Source organism: Suricata suricatta, chromosome 9 (assembly GCF_006229205.1).
Source record: "Suricata suricatta isolate VVHF042 chromosome 9, meerkat_22Aug2017_6uvM2_HiC, whole genome shotgun sequence".
Lineage (NCBI taxonomy): Eukaryota > Metazoa > Chordata > Mammalia > Carnivora > Herpestidae > Suricata > Suricata suricatta.
Window position 1 is genome coordinate 115,479,951 of NC_043708.1, and position 12,458 is coordinate 115,492,408.

A 12,458-nucleotide genomic window follows, 5' to 3' on the forward strand; every position below is an offset into this window, starting at 1 on the left:
TCAAAATAGCACATCTGAAAAATGAGGTGTAAAATTCTAGAAAGGAAAGAGCCATGGAGAAGAAACCACAAATTTGATGTAATGGATGTATGTAAATTCTACCCAGATATCTATACTTACCCCTGAATTATACATACATAGAGCGTAATCCTACCAGCCCAACTAAGGTAGAGGAACCACCTGACATTTCAGCTGTTGCTAACTATAGGAAAGACAGTGTTTGAAGTTTTCCTTTGGTGAAGTTAATTAACTAAACAAGAAAAAAAATTGACACTCTAAATATAACAGAATCCAGTCTCTGCAATATAACACTGAGACATTCAGGAAAGAATAAAAAATATTAAATAAAAGAAACTCAAAAAAAAAGTGACTCATACTCAAGAGAAAATGCAATCAATGTGGAATGATCCCAAGAGGATTCAGATCCTGGACTTAGTTTAAAAAGATTTTTACAGCAGCTTAAATGACAATGCTTAAGAGTGTAAAGGAAAAAGACATAATGGTTTGTAATGAAAAAATGTAATGAAAAACTAAGAGTAAATGTTAGCAGAGACAAATTTTTAAAGAAGCAGATACAAACTCTAAAACTGACAAATATACTAAATAAAAATTTATGTATGAATTTAGCTGCACATTAAATGACATAAAAGTCAGTGAACTTGAAGACAGAGTGATAGAAATTATCCAGTATGAAGAATAAAGAGGGGTGCCTGGGTGGGTCAGTCAATTAAGTATCTGACTTTTTTTTTTTTAATTTATTTTTGACACAGAGAGAGAGAGACAGAGACAGAGACAGAGTGGGGGAGGCGCAGAAAGAGAAGGAGACACAGAATCCCAAGCAGGCTCCAGGCTCCACGGTGTCAGCACAGAGCCCAAGAAGGGCTCACATTTATGAACCCTGAGATCAGGACCTAAGCCAAAGTCAGAGCCACCCAGGCGCCCCAAGTGTCCAACTCTTGATTTCAACTGTGCTGTCAGCACAGAGTCTGCTTAGGATTGTTCCTCTCCCTACCCCCCTGTGGCCCCCTGCTTATGCTCTCTATCTCAAAATAAATAAAAAATAAATAAACAAACAAACAAACAAACAAATAAACAAATATTAAAAATTAATTAGACTCCAGATGGAAAAAGGATGGGAAAGAAAAAAATTAGAAGAGATAATGGCCCAAAATCTCAAATTTGGTGAAAGACAAACCCTGGGAAATATAAATAATAATTAAAAGACATGCAAGGGGATGTCTACTTCCAAGAGAATGCAGATGTGTTTTCCCCTTTTCACCCCACTAAATATAACTAGAAAACCTAGATATGACATAAGATATAGGAAGAATCTGAAAGGTAGAAAGAATAAGGCATACAGGTCTTGGGATCTTGGTACCCAAGAGATGACCCACTAGTGAGTTCTGTGGTTTTATTCTTGCCTTATGCATCCCAGACTAGGAGCCCAAGAAGCTTAGCAAACCAAACACCAATGGGCATAGACAAAAACAAACAAACAAACAAACAAACAAAAAACAGTAACAACATGATAAGTCTGTGCTTGCTGTATTCCAAGAACTAAGAAAGGGTCAGCCTAACAAGACAGAAAACTTTCAGACAATAACTGGAGAAGTCCAGTCAAACACCACAGAAGAATTTACAGCCTTGCCTGACTACAGGCCAGCAAAGAAGGTCGAGTGCTCAGACTTCCACTCTCACCAGATGCCCAACCCACAAACATAATGGCATCAGAGAAGAGGAAACCAGAAACCTCATTCCTTCTAGGCAGTATTGATATTTATTCATGATAGTGTGCTGAAAGCCATGTGGGAAGTCTGGAGGTCCACATTAATCCAGAAGTAGAAGGTGCCTCCTGCTCCTTGCTGGAGCTGTGTTAGCAGAGCATTAGTAAAAATTGAGACTTCTGCCATTGCTCAGTGCTAGTGGGGCCACTACCCCTTTTGGTGTCAGTGGAGGCTAGTATGGAGCCAGACGCCAGCAGGAATAGGGAGTCCCAGGCACCCTGTGTCAATGAATGCTGAGTGGGGAACTTGGACTTCTACTCCCACCTGGCAGTAATGAACCTATGCAGCATCTTTCCCTTCCAGAGCAGTGTTTTTGAAAAAATGCCGGCTAACACAAAATACTTGAATAAAATCTAGAATCTCAACACAATACCAAAAATGTCCAAATTCCAACAGAAAATAATCTGTCATATCAACAACTAGGAAGATCAAACTGAATCAAGGAAAATCAACACATATCAAAACAGATATGACAGACATATTAAGATTACCTGACAAAGAATGTTTGAAGCAGCCATCATAAAATGCTGCAATGACTAATTACAGACATGCTTGAAACACATGAAAAATTATAAAGTCTCTGTAAAGGAAAAAGAGTGATAAGGAAAGACCAAACAGAAGTTTCAGAAATTATGTTGGTCTGCTTGGGCTACTATGACAAAATACCATAGTCTGGGTGGTTAAATTACCGAGATATATCTTCTCACAGATCCAAAGGCTGGAAAGTCCAAGACCAAGGTGTTTACAGATTTCAGTTTTTTGTGAGAGCTCTCTTCATGGCTTGCAAATGGCTGCCTTTCTGCTGTGTGTTCACATGGCATTTCCTCATTGCATGCGTTTGGAGGGAAGAGAGATTTCTCTCTCTTCCTCTTCTTCTGAAGGATCCAATCCTATTGGATTGGGTTCCACCCTTATAACTTCACTTAATTATAGAGGTGCTGTCTCCAAACATAGTAACACTGGGGATTAGGGTTTCAACATATGAATTTGGGGGAACACAATTCAGTGCATAGCACTACTGGCCCCCTCAAATTCACGTCCTTCTTGCATGCAAATACATCCATTTCACCCCAATAGCATCAAAATCTTAACTTATTCCAGCATCAACTCTAACATCTAAAGTTCAAAGTCTCATCTAAATATCATCTAAATCAGCTGTGGGTCAGACTCACTTCATTCTGAGGCAAAATTCCTCTTCAGCACATATTATGTGATTCTAAAATACAATGGTGGAACAGGCAGGAAACAGACATTCCAAAAGAGAAATTGGAAGGAAAAGGAAGATGAGTCCCAAGCAGGTCCCAAACCTAGTAAGGCATTCTTAAGGCCTGAGAATAATCCTCTTTGATTCAATGCTCTGCCCTCCAGGCCCAGTGGGGTGGCAGCATCACTCCTATTGCTCTGTGGGATGCTGCTTCCAAGGCTGTCTGTAAGGATCCTGCCCACATAGCTCTGCTGGTTGGCAGTTCTGCCATTTGAAATTGGAGCCTGTGGTGGTACTGGCAGCCCTTATGATCTCTAAATTGCCTTCAGAGTCATTCTTCCTGGTTTCCATTGAGATGGCTGCACAACATCATGGGTGCCAATTTTATGAAGTGGTTGTCCAGTCACACCCTTGGTCTTCTCTACAGAACAAGCTTCCTCTTTTTCACAGTATGGAAAGACTAAAGATTTTCCAAATCTTTAAGTTTCAGTTCCATTTTGCTTAATAATTCCCTCTCCAATTCAACTCTTGCTTCTCATATTTTACTATAAGCAGTGACAAGGAACTGATCACTTTGCTTAGAAATCTCAACTAAATTTCAAATTTCATTGCACACAAGTTTTACCTTCCATAAAACATGAGAATACAATTTAGTCAACTGCTTTGACCACAATTTAGTTTCCTTATCACCTTTCTTCCAGCTTCCTATAACTTGTCCCTCATCTCTGCTGCAACCCTACTAGAAGACCTTTAGCATCCACATTTCTACCAGCATTCTGTTCGTGATTATTTTGTATTCTCTAAAACGATGAAGACTTTCTCTCCAACTCTCCTTTTTTCTTTCTGAATGCTCACCAGAATCACTAGGTCCTTTCTTTACAGCAATATTGGCTTTTTATATCATGCACCACAATACTCTCCAGCTTCTATCCCTTACCCTTATCTGGTTCTAAAAACATATCCACAGTCTTAAGTAATTGTTGCAGCAGGACTCCACTTCTCAGAACCAATATCTATATCAGTCTCCAAAAAAACAGAGACAATAAGACATAGATAGAGAGATTCCTTTCTAAGAAAGGTATTATGAGGAATTGGCTCAAGTGAAAATGGAGTCCCAAGATTAAATCAGCAAGCTAGGGCCCTGGGAAAGCAGATGGTGTAGTTCCACTCTGAGAATTGGCTGGCCTGAGGCCCAAGATCTGATGTTTCAGTTTGAGTCCAAGGGTAGGAAAAGAACAATGGTCCTGATTAAGACAGCAGGGCAGGAGGAGTTTCCCTTAATCATAGGATGGCCAACCTTTTTGTTCTGTTCAAGACTTCAACTAGTTGAATGAGATCCACCCACATTAGAAAAGGCAATCTGCTTCACTCAGTCTATTAATTTAAATGTTAATCATTTCCAAAAGCATCCTAACAGAAATCCCCCAGAATAATGTTGGACCAAAAATCTGGGCATGTCCTTGCCCAGTCAACTTGACACACAAATTAACCTTCACAGAACTGAAAAATATAATAACTTTAATAAAAAAACCTAAATATATGAGTTCATAAGCAGGATGGAGGAAAGAAAGGAAAGAATTATTAAATTCAAAGATAAAACAACAAAAATTAAATAACATGAAAAACAGGGAGAAAATGAAAAGAGCCTCAAAACTTATGGGAATATAAAAAAGATCTAATATACATGGAATCTTGGAATCAAGAAAGGATAAGAGAAAGAAGATGGGACAGAGAAAGTATTCAAAGAAATAATTGCTCAAACTTCTAAATTTTGTGAAAATATATAGATGCAAGAAGCTTAGCAAGGCTCAAGCAGGATAAACTCAAAGAAATCTACACCAATACATATCATAGTTAAATTTCTGAAAACTAAAGACAAAGAAAAAAATCTTGAAAACAACCAGAGAAAAATAACATCCTACCTATAAGGAAAAAATGATTTGAATGACATCAGATTTTTCATCAGAGAACAAGGAAGGAAATATAAAGGAGCCCATCTTTCAAGTGCCAAAAGAACTATGAGTACAGAATCCAATGAAAATATCCATCAGGTATGAAGGGAAAAATAAAAACATCTTCAGATGAAGAAAACAAAGATAATTTACTGCCAGTAATCTATCCCCCCACAAAAATTAGCTAAAGAAAGTTTGCTAGTTATAAAATACATTTTATTATAAAATATTTTATGTTATTATGTTATTATTTTATTATAAAATAGCTTAGTTATAAAGAAGAAATCTCAAAACACTGAGAATAAAAAAAGAATACAGTAAGTAAAAATATGAGTAAATACAACAGGATTTCTTTCTTGTCTTAGGTTTGTAAAATTAACTATGATGGTTCAAATAAAAATTGCAACTCTCTCTGATATAGTTCTAGATGTATATATACGACATCTTTAAGGCAACTGCATTTATAATTATGGGAAGATAAGCACATGTAAAGGGAGGTAAGGTTTTTCTTTTTCTTTTTTTAATTTTTTTAATGTTTTTTATTTATTTTTGAGAGACAGAGAGAAACAGAGCAAGCAAGGGAGGGTCAGAGCAAGAGGGAGACACAGAATCCGAAGCAGGCTCCAGGCTTTGAGCTGTCAGCACAGAGCCTGACACAGGGCTCAAACCCACGAACTGTGAGATCATGACCTGAGCCGAAGCCGGACGCTTAAGTAACTGAGCTACCCAGGCGCTCAGGTTTTTATTTTTCATTTGATCTGGTTGAATTAAGACAGCAGTAGGCTGTGATAAGTTATGAATATAGTTAACCCTTGAACAACATGGGTTTGAACATGCAGTTCCACTAATATACAGATTTTATTCACAGTATAATACTGTGAATGTATTTTCTCTTCCTTATGATTTTCTTAATAACATTTTCTTTTCTCTGGCTTACTTTATTGTAAGAATATAATAGATAATACATATCATATGCAAAGTATGTGTTAGTTGACTATTTAGGATATCAGTAAAACTTCTAATCGAGAGTAAGCTATTAGTAGTTAAGTTTTGGGGAGTTGAAAGTTATACATGGATTTTCAAAAATGTGGGAAGTTACTTAGTGCCTCTGTCAAGTTGCTCAAGGGTCAGTTGTATGTAAACAGCTATACCAACCACTAAGAAAGCTACACAAAAATACAGACAGTTCTCAATTTAAGACGATTTATTTTTCAACTTCATGATAGCACAAAAACAATATGCATTTGATAACAACTACACTTCAAATTTTAAATTTTGTGCCTGGATGGCTCAGTTGGTTAAGCATCCGACTTCGGCTCAGGTCATGATCTCACAGGTCCATGGATTCGAGCACCGCATCAGGCTCTGTGCTACCAGCCTGTGCTACCTGGAGCCTACTTCAGATTCTGTGTCTCCCTCTCTCTCTCTCCTCCTTCCCCATCCATGCTTTGTCTCTCAAAAATAAATAAAAATTAAAAAATAAAAAAGCTTTAAATTTGCTTTTTTCCAAAGTTAGCAATATGTGTTCTGGGCTGTGGCAGTGAACCAAAGCTCCCAATCAACCATGTGATAACAAGGGTAAACAATTGATTCATTTACAATTCTGTGCCCATGCCCATTTTTATTACAATATTTAATAAATTGCATGGAATAGTCAACATTTCATTGTAAAACAGGCTTTGTGTTAGGTGATTTAGTCCAACTGTCAGCCAACATAAGTGTTCTGAGCATATTTAATGTAAGCAAGGTTAGGCTATAATGTTCTATAGATTAGGTATAATAAATACTTTTTGATTTACAATATTCTCAATTTATAATGAGTTTATTGAATGTAATCCCATCATAAATTGAGGAAGAAATATAAAAATACTATAAGCAAAATGTAATCATAGTAAAAGAATTAATCACAATTATCCAGCTAGCCAAAGAGGAGACAGAAAAAAGAAAATAGAGAAATGAGAAATGAGAAATATAAAGAACAAAAACCAAAAATAAATAAATAAAATGACAGACTTAAGCACTAACATATCAATAGACACATTATATGTAAATGATGAAAATATACCAATTAAAAGACATAGATTGACAAAGTTAATTTAAAAATATGACCTGAATATATGATGTCTACAAGAAGCTTATTTTAACATAATGGTATATAAATGTTAAAGAGTAAAAATAAGAAAAAATAAATACCATTCAAACACTATTCAAAAAGAAAGCAAGAGTGTCTATGTGTATTTCAGGCTGACTTCAAAGCAAAGAAAATCACCTGAGATACAGAAGATATTATATAATTAATTATAAATGGTCAACCTACCAAGAAGACATAACAAACTGATTGAACTGCAAGTCGAAAATGAAAATTCACAATTATATGGAGATTTCAATACCTCTTTCTCAAGAATTGATCTAAAACAACTAGACAGGAAGTTGGAAGTCCTAATGAATGCAATATTACAAGAAAAGGAAACAAAAGGTGCAAAGATTAAGAAGAAATAAATAAAACTTTCTTTGTTTTTTTTAAAATATGTACACCTTTCTTTTCTTTTTTTGCCTTATTTGCACAGACTAGAATTTCCAGCCCTACGTTGAGGTAAAAGTGGTAAAAGCATACATTTGTGCCTTATTCACAGTCTTAGGAAATCATTTAGTCTTTTTTCTTTTTTACATTAAGTGTAATATTAATTACAGGTTTTCATGTCGTTTGTTTATAGAAGTGCTTTATCAAATTCTGGAATTTCTCATCTATTACTAGTTTTCTGAGAATTTTTATCATGAATAGGTGTTAATATTGTCAATGCTTTTCCTGCTTCAATTGATATTATTATCTTAGTTTTCTTCTTTAGTATGTTAAAATAGTGGATTATATCTCAGTCTTGCATCCCTGGTATAAACTCTACTTGGTCTTGGTCATTGTGTATTATTCACTCTGTTGTTGAATCCAATAAGCCTACACTTTGTTAAGGATTTGTGTGTGTGTCTCTATACATGAAGGATATTTTGCATTTGGTTTTCATGCCTAAGGCAATCTGGCTTATAAGAAAACTACAAAACTCTTATGAAAGAAAGCAAAGAAGAACTAAACAAATGGAGTATTTCATGTTCATGAACAGGACGACTAAATTATGTCAAGATTTCAGTTCTTCCCTACTTGATCTATAGATCCAACACAATCCCAATAAAAATCCCAGCAAGTTATTTTGTAGATGTTGACAAACTGACTCTAAGGTTTATATGGAAAGGCAAAGGAACAACCAGTACAATACTGAAGAAGAGCAAAATCAGAGAACTGACACTATCCAACTTTAAGACTTACTGTAAAGCTACAGTACTCAAGACAGTGTGTGTAGTATTGGCAAAAGAATAGGCAAATAGATCAATGGGATAGAACTGAAAGCTAAAAACCAGACCCGCACAGTCAACTGATCTTTGACAAAGGAGCAAAGACAATACAGTAGATAAAAGATAGTCTTTTCAATAAGTTAGTGTCAAAACTAGATATCCATGCAAAGAAAAAAAATGAGAACCTAGACACAAACCTTACACTTTCACAAAAATTAACTCAAAACCTACATGTAAAATGCAAAACTATAAAACTACTAGATGAAAACACAAAGAAAATCTAGATAACCTTGGTTTTTAGATACAACATCAGAGATGTGATCCGTTAAATAAGTAACAAGTTAGACTTCACTAAATTAAAAGCATCTGCTATGTAGGGACACCTAGGTGGCTCAGTTGGTTAAGTGTCCAATTCTGGCTCAGGTCATGATCTCACAGTTTGTGGGTTCAAGCCCCACCTCAGACTCTGTGTTGACAGTTCAGAGCCTGAAGCCTGCTTTGGGTTTTGTGTCTCCCTCTCTCTCTGCCCCTCCCCAACTCATGCTCTGTCTCTATTAAAAATTAAAACTAAACTAAACTAAAAGTCTATGTGAAAGATACTATCAGGAAAATGAGAAGATAAGTTGTAGCTTTGGAGAATATATTTGAAAAACACATATCTGATAAAGAACTGGTATATATAAAAAACTCTTAAAACTTAACAATAAGAAAATGAATAACCAGATTAAAAATGGGCAAAGTCCCTGACTAGACACCTCACCAAACAAGATAAACAGATGGCAAATAAACATATGAAAAGATATTCAGTATCATATATCACACATATATTGTAAATTAAAACAAGATACCATTGCACTCCTATTAGAATGGATAAAATCCAGAATACTGATAACACCAAATGCTGGTGAAGATGTGGAGCAAAAGGAACTCTCATTCTTAGTTTGTGGAAATGGCAATTTGTCAATTTCTTACACAGCTAAACATATTCACACTATATGATCCAGCATTGGTGCTTCTTGATATTTAACCAAAGGAGTTGAAAATGTATGCCCACACAAAACCTCCACACAGATGTTTTAGCAGCTTTCTTCATAATTGACCAAACTTGGAAACAAACAAGATGTCCTTCAGTAGGTGAATGGATAAATCATGGTACAACCACACAATGAAATATGACTAAGTCATGAAAAACATGGAGAAACCATAAATACATATTACTAAGTAAAAGCAGCAATCTGACAAGGCTTCATATTATATGTGACATTCTAGAAAAGAAAAATCTATGGATACAGTAAAAAGATCAGTAACTGTTAGGGACTGAGGGAAGGGATGATGAATCAGTGGAGTACACATGATTCTAAAGGCAGTAAAACTACTCTATATGATAATATAATGGTATATACATGTTATTATACATTTATCAAAGTCTATAGAATATGTAATATCAAAAATGAACCCTAACATAAACTATGGACCTTAATTAATAATAATGTAACAATGTTGGTTCATCAATTATTAAAAGTATAATACATTAATACAAATCTCCTGATCAGTCTCCAAGAACACATTCTTTTGCTTTTAAAAATGAAAACTTCACATAGCATTAGGACAAATGGATAGCATAAAGAAGGAAGGAAACAATGTGGTTCTAACCCTAACTCTCAACATCTAAGAAGTGAAGACAAAGCTGCAGGCATATCTTCAGGAACAGTGTCATCACTGCACTGTATGGAATGGCGGAATTTAAGACTTTCTACTAGAATCAGAAGGGTGTTTACCTAATGAATAACTATTTGTTCAAGAAACACACGTTTCTTAATATGTGTACAGGGTTAGCAGTAAGGGTGAACATGACAATGTCATTGTTTTTATGGAATATTCTAAAAGAAGTGAGTTAAGACAGCAATGACTAAAATGAAATAAAAAAGATACTGGCTGGGTATGGAAGTTGAGTCTTGAATGTTGGCCCTGTGGAGGAGATGACCTGCAATCTGAGAAGTAAAAATAAGAAGAACTGCCAGGGATGCCTGGGTGGCTCAGTCAGTTGAGTGTCTGACTTTGCCTCTGGTCATGATCTCGTGGTTCATGAGTTTGAGCCCCACATTGGGCTCAGGGCTAATTGCTCAGAGCCTGGGAGCCTGCTTTGGATTCTGTTTCTCCCTCTCTCTCTGCCCCTCCCTTGCTTGTGCTCTGTGTCTCTCTCTCAAAAATCAACAAACAAAAAAGTTAAAAGAAAAAAGAAAGAACTGCCAAGTGAAGGCTCAAAACACTTCTCCAGGATCATATTCTTTATGGCATGTGCCTTGACACAAATTCTCTGTTAGATACAAGGAAAGTAGTCTGTGAGGACAAAGGTATAAGTACTCCACAGCAGTATGGTCTTCTCAAGTAGACTGCCGCCCATATTGTGCTTATTCACATATATAACCTAAGTTCTGAATGAGTGTGGAAATAACCCCAGAAGTATATCCATGGTTCTTACTTGTGAAAATAACTTACAGCTGCCAAATTTCAGAGGGCAAGCATGGGCATCCATCGGAAAGTCCTCAAGTTGCATTGGGCATTCGGCAGAAATAGTCAAGCTGAAAAATAAGAGATGAAGACTCTTTAAATGACTCACCAATTCTGCTATTTACTGACCAACCATCATGTTCCATAGAGCCATATTAAGTACCTTACTCATTATTTTAATTACTATCTTTTATGAAATTATCTAACTTTTCCCACCAAATTATATAGATTTTCATTGAAGATAGATATCATTTAGAAATACGGGCTAAATAAAATTTAGTCAGCTCTGTGGCTTCGTGTGTGTCTATACATACATTAACAGTTGTAAAGTAATTCCAGATGCCTTTAAAAATAATTTATTGTTTGTTTCCCATCTCTAACCCAGAATAATCAAAACATTTCCTTTGAAAAGGTTGAAATATATGTATTTTATAAAATCGTTCATAAACTGAAAAATATGAATGTATAATAAATTCTTAGTCCAAATTCTGACCAGAAGCTGGCTACAATTATTGTGTACTGGACTGATGACACGAAACTGTTGAGTAGGTGAAATTGTGTCATGACAGCAATCTTCCAGTACAACCTAACTTACAGATGATAATAGCATCATCTGCTACCGCTACCACCAGTGACTTAAACAGTAATGAACATCATGTCCACCAGTTCTAAGCCAGGCACTGTGATAAGTGCTTTACCTGCACTAACATGTCTAATCAGAATAGCATTTTGAGATTTGTTGCTATTAGCATTCAAGTTTATGAGGAAGGAAAGTGATGCATAGGTATTAAAGGATCAGGACAAGGATGCAGAGCTATGAAATCATGGAGTAATGATTTGAGCCAAGCTCCTGACTACAGTGGCTCCCTAACAGCATGTCCACCACACATGAAGTGGAAATGGGTTCTCTACAATTCCAAAGTTGCCACATTTTTGTGCTTTTATTTCCCTACAGACTTTACTTATTAGATAGTGAATCTAAATTTCATTAAAAAGTTCATCTTGTTTCTTAAGTTTCTTATTCTATTATTTAAAATCAAATTAAATTATATAGAATGAAATAAAAATATAATATATTCACCTTTAGACAGATGTTATAATTATATTTTTAGACAAATAATAATTCAACATGATATTAGCACTATTGGTCTTTTCCTCTTATATTGAGTCTGGATCTCGCCTTTGTGCCCAGAGTGAGAATAAAAAAGTAAACACATTCATATTTGCGTTCACTACTTTCTCCTGTTAAAACAGATTAATCTTCTGCTATTATATTGAGCACTTAATTCATACTTGATGATTATAGACAGAGAAGTCAATGTATATGTATTTTGTGAATGAGACAAATTTATGTGTTAGTGCAAGAAAGGTCTGTGCTGATCAAGGAGAAGAAATTCTCTGCTGTCTCTGGATTGAGGAGCCATCTCCAAAAGATGGAGTGATTTTCAGAGGGTGTGAGTGCACATGGCTGAGAACACATCATTAAAGTATGACATTCAGGCAGGGAGATGGTATTTAAAATGATATGTGGTATATGTTCATAGAAGGATATGGGGCTATACAAAAGACTTGTAAAGGAAGGAGCTTCAAGTTGGTATCATTTCACTTATAATTTCACTTGGTAGATTTTTGTCCACATATTTAAAAAATTTTAAGTTTATTTAT

The 12,458-nt window shown here is 35.5% G+C and overlaps 1 protein-coding gene across 5 annotated transcripts in view; it reads right to left on the bottom strand.

Moving 5' to 3' along the window:
- The window catches only part of GABRA5 (gamma-aminobutyric acid type A receptor alpha5 subunit), an 86,191-nt gene that overhangs the window by 22,094 nt on the left and 51,639 nt on the right, over nucleotides 1-12,458 (bottom strand). For all 5 annotated transcript variants that reach the window (XM_029951803.1, XM_029951802.1, XM_029951800.1 and 2 more), the window contains one exon: nucleotides 10,782-10,864. In XM_029951803.1, coding sequence (XP_029807663.1) covers nucleotides 10,782-10,864 — 83 coding nt within the window. The remainder of the gene's footprint in view (nucleotides 1-10,781; nucleotides 10,865-12,458) is intronic.